The sequence below is a fragment of the Crocodylus siamensis genome, chromosome 11, assembly GCF_052110815.1.
Source record: "Crocodylus siamensis isolate JL-2025a chromosome 11, ASM5211081v1, whole genome shotgun sequence".
Lineage (NCBI taxonomy): Eukaryota > Metazoa > Chordata > Crocodylia > Crocodylidae > Crocodylus > Crocodylus siamensis.
The window spans coordinates 51,394,009-51,413,348 of record NC_143405.1 but is presented as its reverse complement, the minus strand read 5'-3'; the positions used below and the strand labels follow the sequence as shown (position 1 = coordinate 51,413,348).

Here is a 19,340-nt window from a genome sequence, read left to right as displayed (position 1 = left end):
GTAGGATAGAGCCAGATCAGGAGCACTGGTTACCCAAGTGATGTGGAGAGCTCCCAAAGCCATTGTACTTGTTCCAGGCACAAAGTGGTTTTCCAGAACAGTTTGCAAAGCTGGCTTAAGGCAGTCTTTCTTCTTTTTCTTTTTTTCTGATTGTAATAGTGGCCTTCTAGAAATACTGTCCTGGCTGCTGTTTTCTTCGTTTGGGCTCTTTTACAGTAGTCTCTGGAATGACTTGCTGGAGTAAAGTGCGGCCTGACTAAAGCAATAAAAAATATGGCCCATGTCCGTAAGTATGATGCTGATTATGAAAATCTAATTGGATAGTTTTTTTTGAAATGGCATAGTATACATCCTCATTGTGGAGCCTCCCAGTAATCTAAACAATGGAGTTTATAAGGTATGCAGGTTTATGTATGGAAAAAAGTGACAGATCAAGGAGGAAGAGGCAACCAGTTAATAATACTGAGCTGGACTCCATCTGACTTGTGTAGTTTTTTAGGTAAAACTACGTAAGTCCTCAGGTCATGAGGACTGTTTACAAATGTTCTAAGTCATGACTATGTACTATAGGATGTAGATAAAAAGGTTAAATGCTGTTTGGAATCAAAGTAATCATCTTAATACCTTTCAGCAAAGCAAACAACATTTGGCCAAATCGCTGGAATAACAGATCAGATCAGTCTGGAACTGAGTCGCTGACCAAGTGGCTGGTGTTTAGAGCACAATTTTGAGTGCACTCTGCTTTGCTAGACAGGTCCTTTAAATTTTTGACTGGGTGAGCACTTGTCCTCTGCAGGTTGCCCCTTGTACAGATGGGAAATTGATGCACAGAGTGTGTGGGCTGCACAAGGTCGTGCAGCAAGTATGGCAGAGCAGGGACTTGAATGTAAATCCCCAGAGTTCAAGAGAAAGTTATTATTGCACCATCCTTCCTATTTGTTCCATAAAATTTGGGGTATTGGAGAGCCTTGCTGTTGGGGATTTATATTGTAACTATACGTTCATACCAACAAAAGCAGTGTTTTTCATTCCATAATGGAAAAAAGACACAATGTAAAGGGGAGAGATGGGGAGGGAAGAAGAGCCTGTGGAACTAGTTGTATTTTGCTTTTTTATTTTTCCACATTACTTAAAACAAGAAATTTTAATAGCACTGGATTTACTTTTTACAACAAAATATTTTCATGTATTCATTTCCTGCCCATCATTGAAAAACAAGTCACTAAATGTCAGCACCTAAATCTTCATAATACTGTTGTTTGTCTGTAGTGCAGTTTTGTTTTGCTTAAAACCTTGGTTAGCGATTTTAAATCTATTACACTTTGTATTTAACATTCTTTATTTTTGTCAGTCAGTGCAAATCCAACAAATGATTTTTTTTTTTTTAAAGGAATAAGAAACATTTACAGTCTATTGGAAGCTAGGCCATAGTTTTAACATGAAACATACTGTACAGCGTTAACATTGGCATTTGCCCATTTTAAGATAACAATATAAGCTTTATTTTTTAATAATTAATTCCTTTTTGCATATGACTGTCTGTGCTTTATGAAACTATTGGGGACTCAAATATATCCGTGAAAGAGCACAACTGTATTTTTATTTAATGTTAGATGAGATCCATATTTTTTTACATGTTTTATTTCAGATGATAAATAGAACTATTTCTCTTGAATACATTTTGTAAACCTTTAAAATATGGACATTTCTAACTAGTCAACATTTGAACCAGAAGCTCAGGCTTTGATGTAAATTATTGAAGGAAGGAAAAAAGTAATAAGAATATGTTTCCCTGAAAATGTATTTTAGCATGAGTAACTTCTTGGACCTGGTATTTTGTACAAAGGTATAATTGAGTAATAAATGCCATTCTGTTCCTCAGTCAAGTGTTATATTTATAACATATATAAGATACCTAGATCTTTTCTTTGCAATAATTATAATGTTTCTCCATCCCTTATAACAGGAACTGAGCAGGCTAAATGCTCAGGTAGTATAAATCAGCATAGTCCTATTGAAGTTGTACTGATACATAGTGGCTGAGGATCTGGCCCCTAAGTCTGAGATGCAACAGAAGTGTGATTTAAGTTGCAGTTTTTGCCACAGGAGTTCTAAAGAACTTGGACAGATCGTGTTCAATATTTTACAGCTAGCCAGTGGCTCTTAAATTTATACTGGTACCATGAATTAAATTTTGATGGCATTTGTCATAACCAAGACAGCAGTAACAACTGTAGTCTTAAAAATAAAGATTCTATCAGATTATTTAAAAACTCTACAGCTAATTAAATAGACCAGTGTCAGATATTAACTGTCTCAAGATGTACAGTAAAATAAAACTTCAATGAGACTTTAATTTATGCAGTCTTTATGGAAAATGATGTTCCTCATTTGGGTTTGCAAAGCTCCTGTAGTGTTCTTTAGTGTTCTGTAGTGGTATGGCATGAAATTCCTTTTAATAAATTATACAGCAACTTGCATAAAATTATAAATTGAGATAAGTAATTACCATGCATGCTAGCCATAGGGTACTAGTAGATCATAATGCTTTGCAGGTCTTTTGTTTTCTTGTTTGCTTTCTTTTTTCATTCATGTTGTGTGGAAGTAATTTAACATAGACAGGGAACAATTTGATCCTGGCAACTGTTAATGGACTAGTGGTAAATCAGTCCACAGAACATGCCGGGGGGGCGGGAATGAAGCTGTATTTCAATAAAAACAATAAAGTGCTTTAAATGAGTATCTGTTGTTCACTACATTGTTTATTTCACTTAGACACCAAAACCAACACAATGAAAGATGGTGACAGCCTAGAGTAAGTATAGCTTAACTGCTAAACTGTACTTCCATGTGAATTGTTTAGAAAAAAAATGTTTATCAGCTGTGTTTCTTGTTTTGTTGTTAAAACTTAGTTGATTGTGGGACTAGGAGTGAGTTACAGTGCAGGGTGAACTTGCACAGACATAAAGAGGAGGACCATAAATATTCCCTATTTAAAGTTTCCACTTGCAAAAAAATATGGATTTAAGAGGAAGGAAGCAAAAAAGAGCAATTTTGGAAACAGTCCATATCCAGTGTACAGTCCATAGCCAGGTGGTTTGAAATACACTGTGCAGCTTCTTGAAATTAGGAAGTGACTTCTGGGAATGTATAGAAATCTGAGAATTTATTCCAAGTCCATTGAATGACTGCTGCTATAATATGGTTGCTTCTTCCATGGCTTCAATCCACCTGAAAAAGAAAAGAAAGGAAGGGGGGGAGCAGATTTAATTTTGTGGATCTAGCAACCACATTTATTTCAAACACTGGGTTCAGAGAAGAGTGTTCTGTTCTGTTCTCTTGTTTCCCCATTACAGTCCTGAAGAGGAAATAAAGGCATGGAGTTAGAGTAAGGGTCCTGGGAGCCAGGACGTCTGGGTTCTGTCCTCGACTTTGCTACTGATTTCCTGTATAAACTCGAGGAAATCACATGTGCTGGATGGGTGAAGAGGGAGAGATGAAATTATGGAGGTATGTAGAGGAAAGGGATATTTTAAACATGCAGAAAAATGAAAGGCTATATATTTTAGGTTCTAGCACTCATCATTAATTTTACAGTTACTTTAATTATGCCATACTAGTAACAATAAAGCATGTTAAATCTAGAAACTGTTCATTAAAGAGCAAATTAAAAGGCAGATACGCTGGATTCATATGAGCAGTCCCTTTTACAATTACATCTGATAGATTTCTTGGTGCGGGGCATAACTTCCTTAGTGGGATCTGTAGAAAATCTGTTGCTGAGATGATGGACTGAGTTCTGCCTGGTGCTTTAATGTCAGCCAGGTCAATTGCATTTAATTGGCTGTAATTAGCATACATGAACCTGTTTCTATTCTATCTTAATTGGGTTGCCTTCAGAAGGAAAGGAAGTGGGGAAGAAGTATGTTAGGGGAATGAAGTGTGCTGCTTGCACTTTTGACCCCGTTCATTGGTTAGTACGTAATGTGCAATTCCCCACCCAGTACCTCTGTGCTGAATTGTAATCCTCTGCTCGGAAGCTATAAAACAAGGTTTGCTTGTGGTAAAGATGGAAAACTGCATCCGTACTTCCTTCCTCCTTTTCTGGGGCAATTGTGAAACCCAGCAAAGGCAAACTCTCTGTAGCGACTTTATCCTAAAATCAATTCAGAAGGGGTAATAAGACTTTAGAAGGAGCATTTCCAACAGGGCTGCAGGCTCTTTGGAGCTGGGTATATCTTTTCATCGTGTGTGCCTACAAAGCTTATCACAACAGGGCCTCAATCCTTATGGAGTCCTTAGCTGCTACTGCAGTGATAAGGAGGAGTGTGCAGATTTCAAGAAGCATTGACTGCTGCGGTGCACGATTTCCTTGCACATTGCCTTGCCAGCATCTCAAACTTGACTTGAAGCTTCTACCTTTAGGGTTGAACTTCTCCATGACCACTTCACACAATCTACTTTAGACAACCAACAAGGGTTCCAGGTTAGTAGCAGACATGAGTGGCCTGTGTGAGGTGGGTGTCTAGGAGCCAGACTGAGATCACCAAACTATAGGTCAAAGAGAAGATCTGATATTACCGAGGCTAAGGAGGGTGCCAACATTGAATAGTGGCACCTAGTCCCTCCCCTGCACAATCTCAGCAGCCTTTTCACAGAATTTCCTTCAGTCTTTCACAGCATGATTGCTTTCAAAAGCGCTGCTTTAAAATTTATGAGCTGGTAATGCAACACTGTTAATTTACTCCCAGGAAACATCCATGAATTCTGCTTGCACTATAGAAGTAAAAGAAAGACGGCAATAAAGCCTTAATTGAATTGTAGTTTAACTATTACTGATGGCTGCAATTTTGGTGGCTCTACCTCTATTAAGGTAATGGTTTTTTTCCCCCGTCTTTTTGAGATTCTCTTCTCTCTCTCTCCTTTTTTTTTTAAAAGATATAGCCAATGCTGGGAGCATAAATGCTAGTCAGGCATCCACTGTTCTTTCAGATTTTAGTCTATCACTGTGACAGTAGAAACAACTCTATTCAGGTAAGCAGAAGTGTCCACCCCATGGGGAAGGAGGGGATTGAACTTGGTTTTAAGAGCTTCATTTTCAGTAGTGCTCAGCACCCACAGTTCTAGTGGAACTGGAAGCTCAATAGGAGCTGCTCTGTTCAACGCACCTCTAAAAATCAGACTTAAGATACTGGTGTCCTAGATGGCTGATTGGACAGAACCAGCCCTTGGCCACCCAGTAATTTGGTTTGCAGTGGTGGTCAATTATGCCACTTTTTTTTATGCATCACTATACATATCTCTCTACTTCATTTATGTGATTAAAAGTTTAAGTACTTGATATTTTCAAAACATTTGAAAAGTTTAAGTGCCATTTTCATAGGTTATAGTCTGAGCTCTGCCTCGTTCCGTAAATGCTGCTGTCTCAGTTATGAATGACTACTATCAATCGTAACCACCCCTTGTATCTTATAAAATTTCATGGCTACCCAGGGTACTACAGCTACTCAAAGAAGTAAAAATCAGAATATGACAAAGGCGCTAGGAAGTGACAAAAGCTTCCAGCAAAGTAAAAAGCACCCTGCCTAATAAAACACCTTCCACTGGGGTAAGTCTAATCACCACAATAGTCTAGGGAGGAAATGCTGGTCAGCTCCACACTGTACCTCGGAGCTGGCCACTGCCTTTAACAGTGAGAAGCACGATGGCATCCTTGCCCTTGTATTCTCTGACAGCTGCGCACTTACTATGTATGCTACAGGCGTACACCATCTCTCCTATCTACTTCTAGAGAACTGGGATGTTTTTCTAGGTCCTGGAGAATTGTCTTAACCCTTGACTGGAGAAAGCTTGGTTTTTCCTTCTTCAGGGGAAAAAAGGCTATATAAATAACAATCCAGCAGTTCTCAGGTTCCATCTCATACCATATACAGTGCACTGGAGCAAGACTGAAAGGTTTTTCCAAGACTGTTTTGATTGAAAGAAATTCTTGCCAGAATAAACCTGCTTTCTGTAACTCAGAGAGATGCCCATACTATATAGCTCCTAATCCACTTTTCTTCATATACAGAGTATGTTGAATTATATAAAGAAGCTCTAAGGTCATATGCTAGTGCCAATATATTGGCAATTTGCTGTATATCTACATCTAATTTCCTTGTAGTTGGCGTGTTTGCCACAGTTCACACAGAAGCGTATACTTTGTTGTGGCTCCGGTAGCTCCAGAGCTTGTGTGGCTCCTAAACTAATTGGGAAAGGCTAGATCAGAAGTGACAGGTATGCTCCTCTAATGAAATCTGTCGTGCACAAGGGAGAAAGGAACATGACAATATTCCCCAGTTGGGTTGCTAAGTCATGACAGACAGTACCTCATTTGCTGTATATGTGTAGAGGACTTTGCCTTTGATGACAAACCACAACTTTTTCCAATGTCGTTTGCCTCTCTTACACCTGCTGAGATAGCCACTGATGGTTGATCCTTCTCCTGAAGCTGCTACCTGAAGAGCCAAGGAAACAGTGGAGAAATCAGATTTCATTACAACAGAAATTTTTCCCTCTAAAGAAGCTAGCGTGCTAAAATGGAGTGTGTTATTTTAAAGGAATGTACAGTTGAAAGAACACTGAGAATTAAAAAAAAAAAAAAGACCCAGAACAGTATAAATTTAAGCAGAAAATACAAATATAGTGCTACTCTTATGCATAAGAGAATTGGAAGATTTTTCTTAGTCAAGTTCTGTTCTCATTGATGCTGATGAAGCCAATGGAGTTATTCTGGAAGCAGAGTCACTTAGGCCAAAAGTATAGCCTGGTGCAGTTGAGGAACTGAATTGGTCCTTTTTCAACACACCTATCCTATGGCACGTGTTACAGGACAGTGGTGTGACTTAGGTGGTTAAGCTTGGGGTTCTGTTCCTGCCTTTACAAGGGATTTGTTGCGTCCATTTGGGTCAATTACATCTCTGTGGCCAAGTTTCATTTTGTAAAATGATAATCATTGGTGAAAGGAGAATAATTCCTCGCTCCCCAAGGAGGGTGTGATTTTTTTTTTTTTAGGCTTGATTCATGAATACTTGGGTGGAAGGCAAAATAAAAATGCAGCATGCATTAACTTATTACAATAATGAGCAGGGCTGATACTCAGAAATAGAGTCAGCTGACGAGGTGCTTAAAAGCAATCTTCAGTAGCAGAGATGCAAGGGGAGTGAATTGTATCTGTAATGTTTGCAATAGAAAAGGCGTGCAAAATATTCTGGAGCATGTGTAAGGACCTTGGGTATGGATGGCTTTGAGATGAAGGCTGTGATAGGACACTTCACATTAATAAACATGTGCTGCCCCCGTGTGGTTTAAAAGGCAATAACCCCAACCTTTTCTAAATTAAAGCTGAAATCTTGCCTCTGATTTCTCTTACTCCTCATGGACATGCTAGTTGAACAGAAAACGTTGTACAATGTTTATCAAATGCCTCTCAACTCATATGCAAATGTCAGCACATACGTAAATGTTAAGCAGCTCTCATGTTTTGGTTTCCATGACCTCCTTTCCCTCTGTGCTAGAAGATAATTACAACAAGCTCAGTAAAAGATCTGGATTGGAAGTCAGTATTAGATATCCATTGACTTTGAGAATCTAGGGATCATTTGCATCCTTTGATGTAAAACACAGCATAGATAGTTCAAATAATATCAGTACTACCAGGTTTTGAATCTAATGCTTAGTTCCAGGAAGGAAAGCAATACAAATACATTGGGGAAAGAATCTTGGCCCCGCTGAAGTTGATGGGAGTTTTTCCATTTCACTTGTTAATTTTCAGTAGGCTGAGATGAGCTCTGAGAAACACAATTAATTAAAACCGTTGCATCCACTAATTGCTTTCCAGGGATAGATTCTTTCCCTAGTGCACAGTGAATAATGGTCTTATCATAGAAATCAGCAGTGCCATCTGAAAAACAAGGACTGGAATAAGGCTGCTGCAAATAACAGGGGCCACAGCAGCTATAGGAAATCAGTGTCTTTCTATCTTTCTTTTGTCAACATCCACTTGCTGTATACTAATTAACAGTCTCTGTAACCCATCACCCCTGTACCATCCACTTCCCTGAGCTTGAAATAAGTCCTTCAAAAGGCTTTAGAACTACACATATCTTTCAAAATAGAACTTAGACCATCTGAAGGAAATGAAGTGTCTATACCCAGTCAGTTTGATCTCAATGGACAGCAGAAGCTAGTGATAGCATCAGATTGTTCAGTGTTTCAACTTTACAACACCAAGGAAAAAGTAATCTCATGGTACAGGTGACTTAGGAAACAGGCGTATCCGGGTGCATAGTAGAACAAATGATAAACACTGACATTGGATTCTACTGTTCGCTAGAGCTAGTTTCCTTGCCTTTTCTCAGGCAGGCCTTGGTCCTACCTCCATAAGAGCTGAAGGAATTTTCTTTTGCTTCTTGAAGGAAGAGTAGTGAATATTGTGGAAGACGGAGGAGAAGGCACTGCCCGAACACCTGGATGAAGTCGGAGGGAAGATCACACTTAGTGGCCGTTCTGCAATATCAGGAGAATTGGAGAAGGGAAAAGAATGGGTTAACTGGTGCATATAGTCACGCATAGCCTGGGATGGGAAACACCACTTCAGGTTAATGCAGCCAGGAACAAGAAAATGCCAAGCCAAATCTGGCTAATTTTTCTTTAGCTACTCTGTTAAACTTCACTGTAAGTCTCGTTAGCAGAATTGATGCTTGGTGGACTTCATAGCACTCCAGGCTAACAGTGTGCATGCTACAAACACTGGAATACGTCTTGCATGAAAGATGACGTAAGGAAAAAGTGTTGTATTGTGCTTTAATACTTAATGACTCTTCATCAGCACTGACCCTGCTTCTCTGCCATCTCCATTTTATTTACGTTGATTGCTTCCTAGGACACATCCATGGCAGAGTAAGCACATTCATTATTGGGATGTTCTTTCTACAGAAGCCTTTCCCCCAGGAGTACAGAAGATGGTTATTTTGTCTCTAAGACATGCTCCATTAGCCCTTCAACAGGGTCTGTATTCTGTGCCATCATCTGAGTTAATATCCTTCAGAGACACCTGTGGCGATGCATATTGTCTGGAACTTCCAAATGGAGCGCGGTGCTGAACTAGTACAAGCCTGAGTTTGGAGGGTTCAGCGATAGTTCAGGCTGCTGTGATGCCAGCACACATCTCATTGCATTAAGCAGAACCAGAACATGGTTATTCTACAGCAGTAGCTGACATCTGAGTCACTTTATCCAAGACAGAAAAATTTAATTGTGACCACTTCTGATTAGTGAGCTCTAAGGTAAAAGGCATTTGCCTAGAAGGGGTTGTCTGTACAGAGAGTCATTCCAGAACAGTTCCTGATTAACTCCCTAGATACTCATCTAAGAAAAAAGTGCTAATTTTGAGTTACCTTGATTCACATGCCAAGAGTTAGTTGGGAAAAACTAGTTTAAATTTCCACCAAACTTAATCCAAATTAATTTCCTTCTGTAGACAAGCTTTTTAGTTGTCTATGCATTTTCTCTTGGCTCTCAACAATAGGAAATGCTGACTTGGACTGGAGCAAGTAGTGCACTGTCAATTAAAGCAAAGTGATGGCTTAAAAAGAAAGCAACTGATGATCACCACTGTCAGTTACAAATGGCACAGTGCTATTGCTTATTACTCTATTGCAGCAAGTGATTACAGAAAAATTCAAGGCTTCTGCTCACTAAGAGGTTCTCTGCCATCTCACAGCCTGCCAGTCCCCTGGACCTTGACGCAGCCCAAGCCATAGCCAGGCTTGAAAGAAAAAGCTCTCGAATTGAAGCAGAGCTTGGTGTGCAGAATCTAGGTCTCTTCTTACATGAATGGTGGGTAACGTTATCATCAAACTCATCAAAGAATGAAGAAGCCTCACCTCTCTTCTTCAGTTCTGCATAGCAGCCATCACAGACTTTTGCTAGTCGATCTTTGAGGTACTTCAGGGCATACTTGTTTCTTGAGCAGTTCCGACATACAATCTGTCCCAGAGTGAACAAATACATGTATAAATATGCATTCCCTATAACCAGGGATTCTCAACCTCCATAGACTCGAGGCATGCCTCCTTAGATTTTGTGAATTGAAGGGCACCTTATTTCAAAAACTAACTTATAATGCTTACCATCTTGCAGTGAGGGTGGGAGACCAGACAAACATGGAAAAGCCTTAGCTGCACTTACCTGCTTATTAGGATAGTGGAAAGCTTTGCTCGCTGATTCAATTTGGCAGAGATTTTGCCCAATTTGGTGGCCGAATCTCTGAATCCAAATCGAATCAGGAGACCCTTTAATCTCTCTGAATTGTTTCAGAGAGATTAGAAGATTTGGACATAGACACAATTTTAAACGTTTTTTCTACATACGTCAACGTATTAGGTGGCTCATGGATGCTGGGGCGGATGGAGCGTCCCACAGGAATGTGGCGGGGTCCCCAGCACGCTCGGCAGCAGACCTGGAAGTGGACCAGAAGCACTTCTGGTCCCCTTCTGGGTCCACCAGGGAGCATGCTGGCCCCCCACCCCGTACTCACCCCGCTCAGTGACTGGTGCCTCACAGGTCAGGGGGGCACTTGGGGTTCCCTTGCAGCCAATTGCCAAGCTGGGAGGTGCGGGGAGCCCCCCATGTGCTCCCCAGTGGACCCGGAAGTGGACTGCAAGTACTTCTGGTCCACTTCCAGGTTCACTGCCGAGCATGTGCTGCCCTTCCCTACGCCCCCAGCATCACAGCATTCACAAGCTGCACCTGGTACCTTCAGGTATGTAGGAAAAACATTTAAAGCGATGTCTATGGCCGAATCGCTGATTCTCTGAATCGGCATCAAATCTTCAGATTTGGATTCGGCCGAATCAAATCGGGGACAGTGATCTGAATCAATTAATCGAATCACTGTCCCCAGTTCGGGCTGAATCCAAATGGAATATGGCCCATTTTGCACACCCCTGCTGCTTATCTTCTCATACCTTGTGGCACCTTTCAAAAGATCTCACACGCCTCAGTGTGCCTCAACACCTGGTTGAGAATCACTATCCTAAACCAATGTATACTAGCAATAAGGGCCTCTCTGGCAGAGGAGGCATTAGTGGAAACCAGTCAGCTTAACCAGCCTAAGGATAACTCCACCAACTTTGCTGTAACTGCTCTTATTTTATATCTTTGTAACTCAGGGCAGCTTTAGGTGCCTTGGCTTTAGGTGCCAGCATCCTTGGCTAATGCGTTATCTCCTGATGGTCAATTTTGTGGGGGTTGCATGTTTCCCAATTTCAAAGTACGAGTTGATCCCCCTGCTACCACATTTGGCTGATAACATGCTAAATAAAATCGTATGCAGAAGTGGGCTGATGTATCCATACAACCACTCTGCTGGCAGAGGTAGAGACTGCTTGTTTGTCGAATTCAGAAGTCATTGAACCAGAATTGGGTCTTTAGCAGGACTGGAATTTAAAATTTAAGTCTAGCTCTAAAGTGACATTATGGGACATTCAGTGAAATTGAAAGGTGCCACATCTAAGATGGGTAAAAAGAAATGCCTTTTCACATACGACAAAACTAACCTGAGGAACTTGGTGTCCAAAGATAATCACTGATGCCAAGAGCAAAGCAGTATTCAAAACAGGGAGGTTATGTAGATAACAAGTCTCAGCAATAACGGAAAGGATTAATAAAAAGACCAAAAGCACTGAAAAAGGCTTTTGTTCCTTGGCTAATGCTTCAGGGGGGTTAGGAAATGATCTGTGCAGGAAGACAATCAATTAAGAGTCTTTTGCATCTTACTAGCTGCTGTCAGAGACAGGATATTACAAAAGGCGAACCATGGGTCTGGTCCAAAATGGTCATGCCTGTGTTATTTTTGTGGAAACCAAATGTTCTGCTCACTTGTGAAGTGGTTTAAAAGTTTAGAAACTGTGCATCTGCTGGCCGAAGAATTTGGAGCTTTCCAAATGTATCACAACTGCTTATGTAACGCAGCTGCCTTTAATAGTGATGGCTGAAAAACTGCTGGTTTGATTGCTTCACTCTGAGTGCTATCAGCATGTCACGTCTGAAAGCTCTCCTCAGCAGGAGATGTCTCACAGCCCTCTGAGCTTGTCGAATCCCAGTCTTTTGGAATTCATCCCCGACTCGAGAATCTAACATGGTTCCAGCCAGAGTTAATAATAATCTGAATGCTCAAAGTGGTTTTGATAGCATTTGTGAGGAGCCAAATTATTCTCTGTTGCAAGGATTTAATGCTGTTGAAGTTGATGCAGTTGCTGTCAGTGTAGCAAAGAGGAGAATTTGACCCAGAGATTTTCAATATTGTTGAGCACGTGAGAAGCTGAATTTACATAACACTCACCTTCCCACACGCGTGGCAGTGATGACGTCTCAGAGTGAGGGTAAAGTCACAGCCGCAGTTCATGCACATCATGACATGGGATACAGGTACCAAGGTGGGAGGCCTCTCACCCAAAGGTATTCCCAGCCTTTCCCGTAGCTTCAAACAAACAAAATAAATACACAAATGGTTCTACTAACACAGCTTTCCAGCACCGGCTGCTGACCCAGTATTTCCCTTCTGCATCCTAAGTTCTGCCAGTCAGTCCAGCTCATTCTTGACATATAACCCTCCCATCATTCCAGTCCTGACTTTCTTTTTCCTCCTGAGGAATCATAAACAGTTTGTGAAAAATTTTAGACATGGCAGCAATGAGATGTAACCACTTCTGGCTTGGAAGCAGCAGCCAACAAGGAGACAGTGCACTGGTAACAGTGAGGGCCACACTCACAGCTGGCAAAAACTAATGTCACACCACTTTGTATCAGGCAAGGATCTGAGCCACTATGCATATGACTGAAAGCACCAGGTCAAATCTCATATTCTTATTAAAAGCATTCTCATATCTTGAGTATCCAGGAAGATCCAATGACTTTTTAGGTCTTAATGAAAAACTCCTGATCCCATCAAGATCTATTACAGTATACTCACTCTATCTCACCATGTAGAAAGTCTGAGTTGATTATTCTACTATTCATTGGGGGTAGTTTTATGAAAGGTAGGAGAGATAATGTAGAAGACAACTCATTTTGCTTGTTATGCAAGCTAGGATCTAGACCCAAATCTCCACTGACAGCAACAAACTGACTTTGAATTCAGCCTTACGTGAGTGGATCCAGGTTTGTTGCATGCTTTCTATGAGCAATCTGCATTCATTGCCCAATTTTAAGAGCATGTTTACTGTTCACTCTTATTTTATACAAGCAAGATATATGAAAATATAGATATGAAAAAAAAATTATATGAAAATTAGATCCATGCAGGAAAAAGGAAGAGAGGAGTCAGTCATTGCAAAAGGCTTTGGGTTCTAATTCATGTTCCTCTTATAGCAAGAGATATAAAAAGCAGAAGAGTGCAAATAACTGATTCTTTGATTGGTTGACTGGACCAAATCAAATTTATTGAGTTGACGGACAAAGTATTTTCACCTTTCTAGTCAAAATGAAAACTTGAAACAAATATTTCATTTCAGGTCACACAGATATTTGATTATTTTTCTTGTTAAGCATTAATTAATTATAAACTAAACATGGGTAAATTGAGTCTCAAACAGTTATTTTAAATGGAAGCATGTCATGAAAAAATGGCTTTCCTAATTCCTTTTCAGATTTTTTTCAACTGCCACTGTTTCCTGTCAATTTGTGAATAGTTCATGTCAGTTTGAAACAGCAATTTTTGGCCAATAGCTTATTTTCCTGAAGTAAAAAAAAAGTCACTCAGTTCTAACTGGGAGTATTGCCACTGAAATCAGAGATGCACTAAAACATCGGTCGCAAGGTTAGAACTAGACCCCTTTTGGTGGTGTTTTTAATAGTGATGATTTTGTGATTTCATGACAAAGTAACACTGAGTGGCATTGCTTTTTCATTGTTATTTACCAGGCATATAATTATTTTTGGATAGAATCCAAATAAGTCATCAGAAGGAGCTAACTCTTGGTTTTCTTACTCCAGCAAAACTCCCTTTGACTTAGATGAACCCCCCAGAATGAAGTGGAATTGCCAGATTATTAAGATTGCAGAGGAGGTCTCAGCCAGCTGCATATTAAATGTACTGTGGGGACCTTTGTAACTGGGCCCTGGGATGGGGATTTACATAAAAATAATCAAAATGCTCTACCATTAGGAACTACTTTTCCCCCCTGCTTTTATCTGTTCAAGTAGTTCAGCAACCTCTTGAGTAATACCAGGACCTGCTCTTACCTCAATGCTGTTGTGAAAGGCAGATGTATTGTGAGCTTTGTAGTCATCTGGAAGGCTTCTGCTGATGCAGCTATACCACTCATCCCTTTCAGAGCATGAGCTGTAGAGTGAAATACAACCACACAATCAATGCCAGGTGCTGCAGTGATGGAATCAATTAATTTCTGTATCAAAAGGGAAGGTTTCAGTCTATGGACATTTTGCTTTCCCCTCCTCTGTGTTGAATTATTGCTCCTTTGGATGAGAACAAAAAAGTAAAACACCAGATTTGGGATGTTTCTGATGGGACTGGCACCACATTTAGGATATATGAAATGCTATGAACAGAGTTTGGAGTAGCTAGAGTTCAGAAATTCTCCAGAGTGGTCCAGGACCATGCTGCGGACATTAAACTCTGACTTAAACTATGGAGATTTAGCTCTACGCCAGGAATGGCAGAATGAAATGTCTCTTATATCGCATCTGTACTGGCTTCAGATTAAGCAAGAGAAGTGCATTCTGGGGCCAGCTAGTTTCTGCATGGCCTCAGTGCATTCAGCTCAAGGTAAAAAACATTGTCTATTGTTGCTTGTGATCTCTAAAGTTGGATGATTAGATGCATGGGAGCACTGCATGCTGGGGCCAGCTAGTTTCTGCATGGCCTCAGTGCATTCAGCTCAAGGTAAAAATTGACTATTGTTGCTTGTGATCTCTAAAGTTGGCTGATTAGATGAATGGGAGCACTGCATGCTGGCTAATCTGCGGGCTGCAGTTTATGATAAAGAGGAGGATATCTAATTTGCCTGTGGAGAACTGAAGCCACAGTCCTCAATCCTCCTGGCAAGATACTAGTGCAGTCTTTTGATAAGGAAATACTGGCTTCGTCTACATTAAAGAAGGTAGTCTACTGTCCTGTGATTCTCCACACTGACCGCTAGATGTCACCATTGCCGCACACAAAACAGGTGGCCCGTGCATTTTTCTGCCAGTCCAGCTCTCCAGTTTGGCATGAAGGGCTTGACCCGAGAGTCTGCCAGCTCCCAGAACAAAGCAGAATGGCTAATGCTTCTCGTTTTGCAGATACAAAAATCAGTACCCATTCCATTGGTTACCTGGCCTGCCACTGCTCACTTTCCTGCTGAGACACTAAATTGTGCACCATCTAGGGTGGGGAGAGTAGTAGCCAGTAGCCACCTGACATAAGTGAATTTGTGTCAGGGCAAGAGGCATTTGTAGGAACCCCTGCAGCATACCCAGTGGCAAGCTGGCTTCCCAACTGTAATCACCTGTGATAAGTTCAGTGAGCACCAAACTCCCTTGCAGAGAACCAGTACGTCAGTGGTTCTACGTGGGTTCAAGAGAGGACAAGCTGTACTTCCCATCTCACCTGATGCAGGATCCTGGTTACTCTGAGTGTGAATCCCAAAGGGTTCAGCACATGCTGTCCTCTACGAGTGATGCCAGGTGCTCCCATTAAAGCTAAATGCTCTTCCCACTAGGACTCCCCATAAAATTAGCATTGGCATTAATGCCAGCTGCTTCTCGGCTGCAATTTTTCTCAGGCTGAACTCAGGAAGGACAGCAAACAAGGCCTCCGAGAACAATTTATCTCTTGTGGTCTTGGGGGTAGGGGGAGGAAGCACGAATTGTTCAGTGACCCATAGCTTGGAATCCCTATGAGCTCCAAGAGGAAGCCCTCAGCTGTGAAAAATACCAGCCTTTGTGAAGTACTACAGCTCTGCTGGGGCAGTGAAGGCCCACACAGGTGTATCACGCATACAGGTGTGCAACATCTGCATGCCAAGGGAATAAGACACTAGATCAATTAATTGCCAAGACCTACATTACTGTTCAGTCCTTACCACTAAGAAAAGCCAACTCCCCTCCCCTCCCCTCCTTCCAGCGTTTATCAGAAATCCAGCTGGTTTGAGCTGGAAACATAACACCTGAGATGCCTCCATTGGCCAGCCTGCCAGCTAAACAAAGCATCACTAGGCTACAGCCCCAGGCTCCAAAGTGTTAACAGAAGTAGCACCATCATAACTTGTAACCTCTCTCTTGCCCCCCAAATTTAAACCACTGGAGGATCAAGACCTGGCTTTTTAAAAAAAGCATGGTTGATTTAATGATGTGCAGTAAAGTCATTTTGGCAAGGATGGTTCACTGGGGATGATCTGCCAATAAAAAGCCTAATCTCTAACTGGCCCTTTTCACCTACTCTCCATTCCATTAAACATCTCTAGGCAATAATCACAGTTTGTTATAGCGCAGAAAGTGCAAGGAAAACATGTGGCTGCTGGCTTGCAAGATGAATTATGTCAATTGGCACTGACTTCATCCCAATTAACTCACTCCCTGATTGTGTGAGAGCTCAGAGGATTTTTTTGCTGAAGTTTTGGAGGCTCTGATATACAAACCACAAACTCCTGCGTTGCTGCACAAGGCATCTGACAAAAATTGCTGGGATCTAGCATGGTGTTAAGCTGTCAGTCACCAAGATGGAAGCTTTTTTGTTTGCTTTTACTGTTGAGTATAGCTAATGAGAAATAGAGTTGAATTGTCACTATGCTCTCCTGGGCAGCAGGGAATACCAGTGCAGCATGGACTTTAAGGTGTCTCTGGTACTGATCTCAATATCATGACCGCCTCTGCATCCACCTGATGGGAGTGTCACACAGGGGGACAGCATTCTCAGTTCAATTTTATATGGGCACCGCATGGTTTCCTTTCTGTCTGGAGAGAGAGTTTTAAAATGTAGGTGAAGGGACAGCAGAATGGCTGCGTGCTCAGTACTGTCACCTGCTCCCTGCCATCTGAAGAACCCAGCTGTCTGCCTGGGTCATTTTTAATGGTAGTTATAAGAACTTCAAGTACTTAACACTGCCATTTCTGACCCCGCACTCTCGACTAATCATTGTTTCAATGCATTTCCTGCGTGCTCTGTCCTGGCTGCTTTTGTCAAGTCTTCTGCTCCTCTTGTTTAATATCAGGGCAAAGGTATGAATGGAACAGTCAACATCTGCCTTTTTCTGGGGTTTCTACCCTCCCAGTGGGAACAGAGCCATGGAAAACATGGTGCCTCAGAGGCGCAAGACCTACAATTTCCCAGTGAGCAGGGGAGTGAGCATTCCCTGAGGAGCGTAGACTGTGCTCGCCCTCATGCAGCTGGTTGGCTTTGCCAGCTACATAAAGAAGCACTGAACTACGGGCTCTGCCTCTTCCCTGCTGCTCCAAGGGTTATGGTACCCTGTAGCCCAGGATGTGCCAGCAAGGCCTTTATTTATGGTTGGTTCCAGCATGAGCAAGACAAGGAAGAGGAGGCTTCTCACACTCGGTCTTTCTCACTGTGGTTAGTCTCAAAATACCTTTATTATCAAAAGGGCTATCTCAGCTTCAGGCCCTGACACTAAGGGTGGCTGAATACACACAAGTCCTCTTGGGACGACTGGCTCGGCCTTTAAAGAGCTCACAAGCTGGATGCCAGCACAAAGAAAGTAATGGAGGATTTGAATATCAAGGCGGTGCACCTAGTACACTGCAAACCAGTCTTTGTCTTGACACAGTAGCTTCATCTACATTCATGATTCACAGTACAGACCACTGCACCCACACGCGTTTGTTTTTGAATGACATTGGGTGTCTTTCTGGGCACTGCATGGGCATTCAGCACTGATAACTAAAAATCTTTGACTTTTTCTGAATATTTGGCTGCAAAAGGTACTCAGTGGAAGGGCTTTGGCAGGATTCTGAGTACTGGGCACAGACAGCAGATGCTCTTCAAAAGAGAAGGATTTAGATCTGAATAAGTGTGCCAGAGAAAACACCCTCCCAGCCTTTTAGAGATTGGTTGTGTTGTGCACGCTGTGGGGGGACGCCTGCTGCTTCTAGCCATGCTGTAGGTGGAGACTTGACATGGGAACCTTAGTGCTCAGAGCTTTGATAACCTCATCAGCAGGATCAGTTGTCAGCAAGACCACATTATTTTAATAATAAATTATGGCCTGAATCAAATGCAACCTTTCTCATTGTTTCTGATCAGTTAGCATCGAATTCACAAGATGCTTTCTTAGTTAAAGCCCCAATGTCTGCACTGTTTCATTGCTCAGAAATTGACATGCAAACTCTTGCTGCCTCAGCATGTAATCACAGGACAGCGATCACTCTTCCTGATTGTGATCACTACTAAGTTGGCCTCAACTCATTAGAAAATTCCTTGAAACAAAAAGACCCCATTACATCCTCAGTAAAGTTTAATTTCTGTTCTGTCAATTAAATACTATTAAATCTATTATGTGGAATTGGCTAATTACTATTTTTTGCTAGCCCTCTGGTCACCCTCATGATGGGAGTTGACAAGTGAAGTTATAAAAGGGTGGTAGACAAAGTTGTATTCTCAGTGTGACATGGAAAAAGTTATAAAAGATCAAGGAAGAGGGCGTAGGCTTATTAGAATAGATTTTCTACTCTTCTCTCCCTGTTTAAAATGTTTTCAAGTGCTGAGTTCCAGCCTTTTACTCATTATAAGTGTTGAATTAGTTGTATTTTATGAGCCTTGTATTTAAAATGAATGCCCTCTTTATAATCAGGCACTTGGTCATTATCTCTCACAATGGCATGGACTGAAATGGAGTTTAAAAATAATGGGATTCCAATTAAGTCCAGGGCTGTGGTTGGACTTTCAAGAGATGTGGCTAAAATAAATACCCTCTGTTGTGGCTGGGAGGGACAGTACCTTGCTGACAGAGTGAGACAGTGTTCGGCGTATTCAATCTTCAGGACATTTTGGGCTTTTTCAGTCACTGGGCGGCTGACCTGGAAATAAATTACATGTACACAAAGTGCAGGTGAGCCAAGCTACCATGGTGAATGCATGGCACAAGTTTGGATGCACAGAGATGAATGAAGCCCCCCCCGCTGGAGTGTTAGCTTTCCCTCTGTAGTATTTGCAGGGTTCTCAATGCTAATGAGAACACAAAACTCACCATGCCATGAAAGGGGTGGAATATCAGTAATGCCTATGTTATGATTTTCTCTCCATATTATTGCTAGTTTGAATATAGATGCTGCAATGATGC

General features: G+C 41.5%; 1 protein-coding gene across 3 annotated transcripts in view; it reads right to left on the bottom strand.

The window, feature by feature from the left end:
- Positions 1 to 2,602: 2,602 nt before the first annotated feature.
- FGD5 (FYVE, RhoGEF and PH domain containing 5) overlaps positions 2,603 to 19,340 on the bottom strand; it is a 149,686-nt gene continuing 132,948 nt past the window's right edge. For 2 of the 3 annotated variants that reach the window (XM_090022683.1, XM_090022684.1), the window contains 8 exons: positions 18,998 to 19,077; positions 14,287 to 14,386; positions 12,386 to 12,523; positions 9,927 to 10,029; positions 8,417 to 8,547; positions 6,369 to 6,497; positions 4,008 to 4,156; positions 2,603 to 3,231 (listed from right to left, as the gene is read on the bottom strand). In XM_090022683.1, coding sequence (XP_089878809.1) covers positions 3,195 to 3,231; positions 4,008 to 4,156; positions 6,369 to 6,497; positions 8,417 to 8,547; positions 9,927 to 10,029; positions 12,386 to 12,523; positions 14,287 to 14,386; positions 18,998 to 19,077 — 867 coding nt within the window. In that variant the 3' untranslated portion in view covers positions 2,603 to 3,194. The remainder of the gene's footprint in view (positions 3,232 to 4,007; positions 4,157 to 6,368; positions 6,498 to 8,416; positions 8,548 to 9,926; positions 10,030 to 12,385; positions 12,524 to 14,286; positions 14,387 to 18,997; positions 19,078 to 19,340) is intronic. The other variant, XM_090022685.1, reaches the window with a different exon arrangement.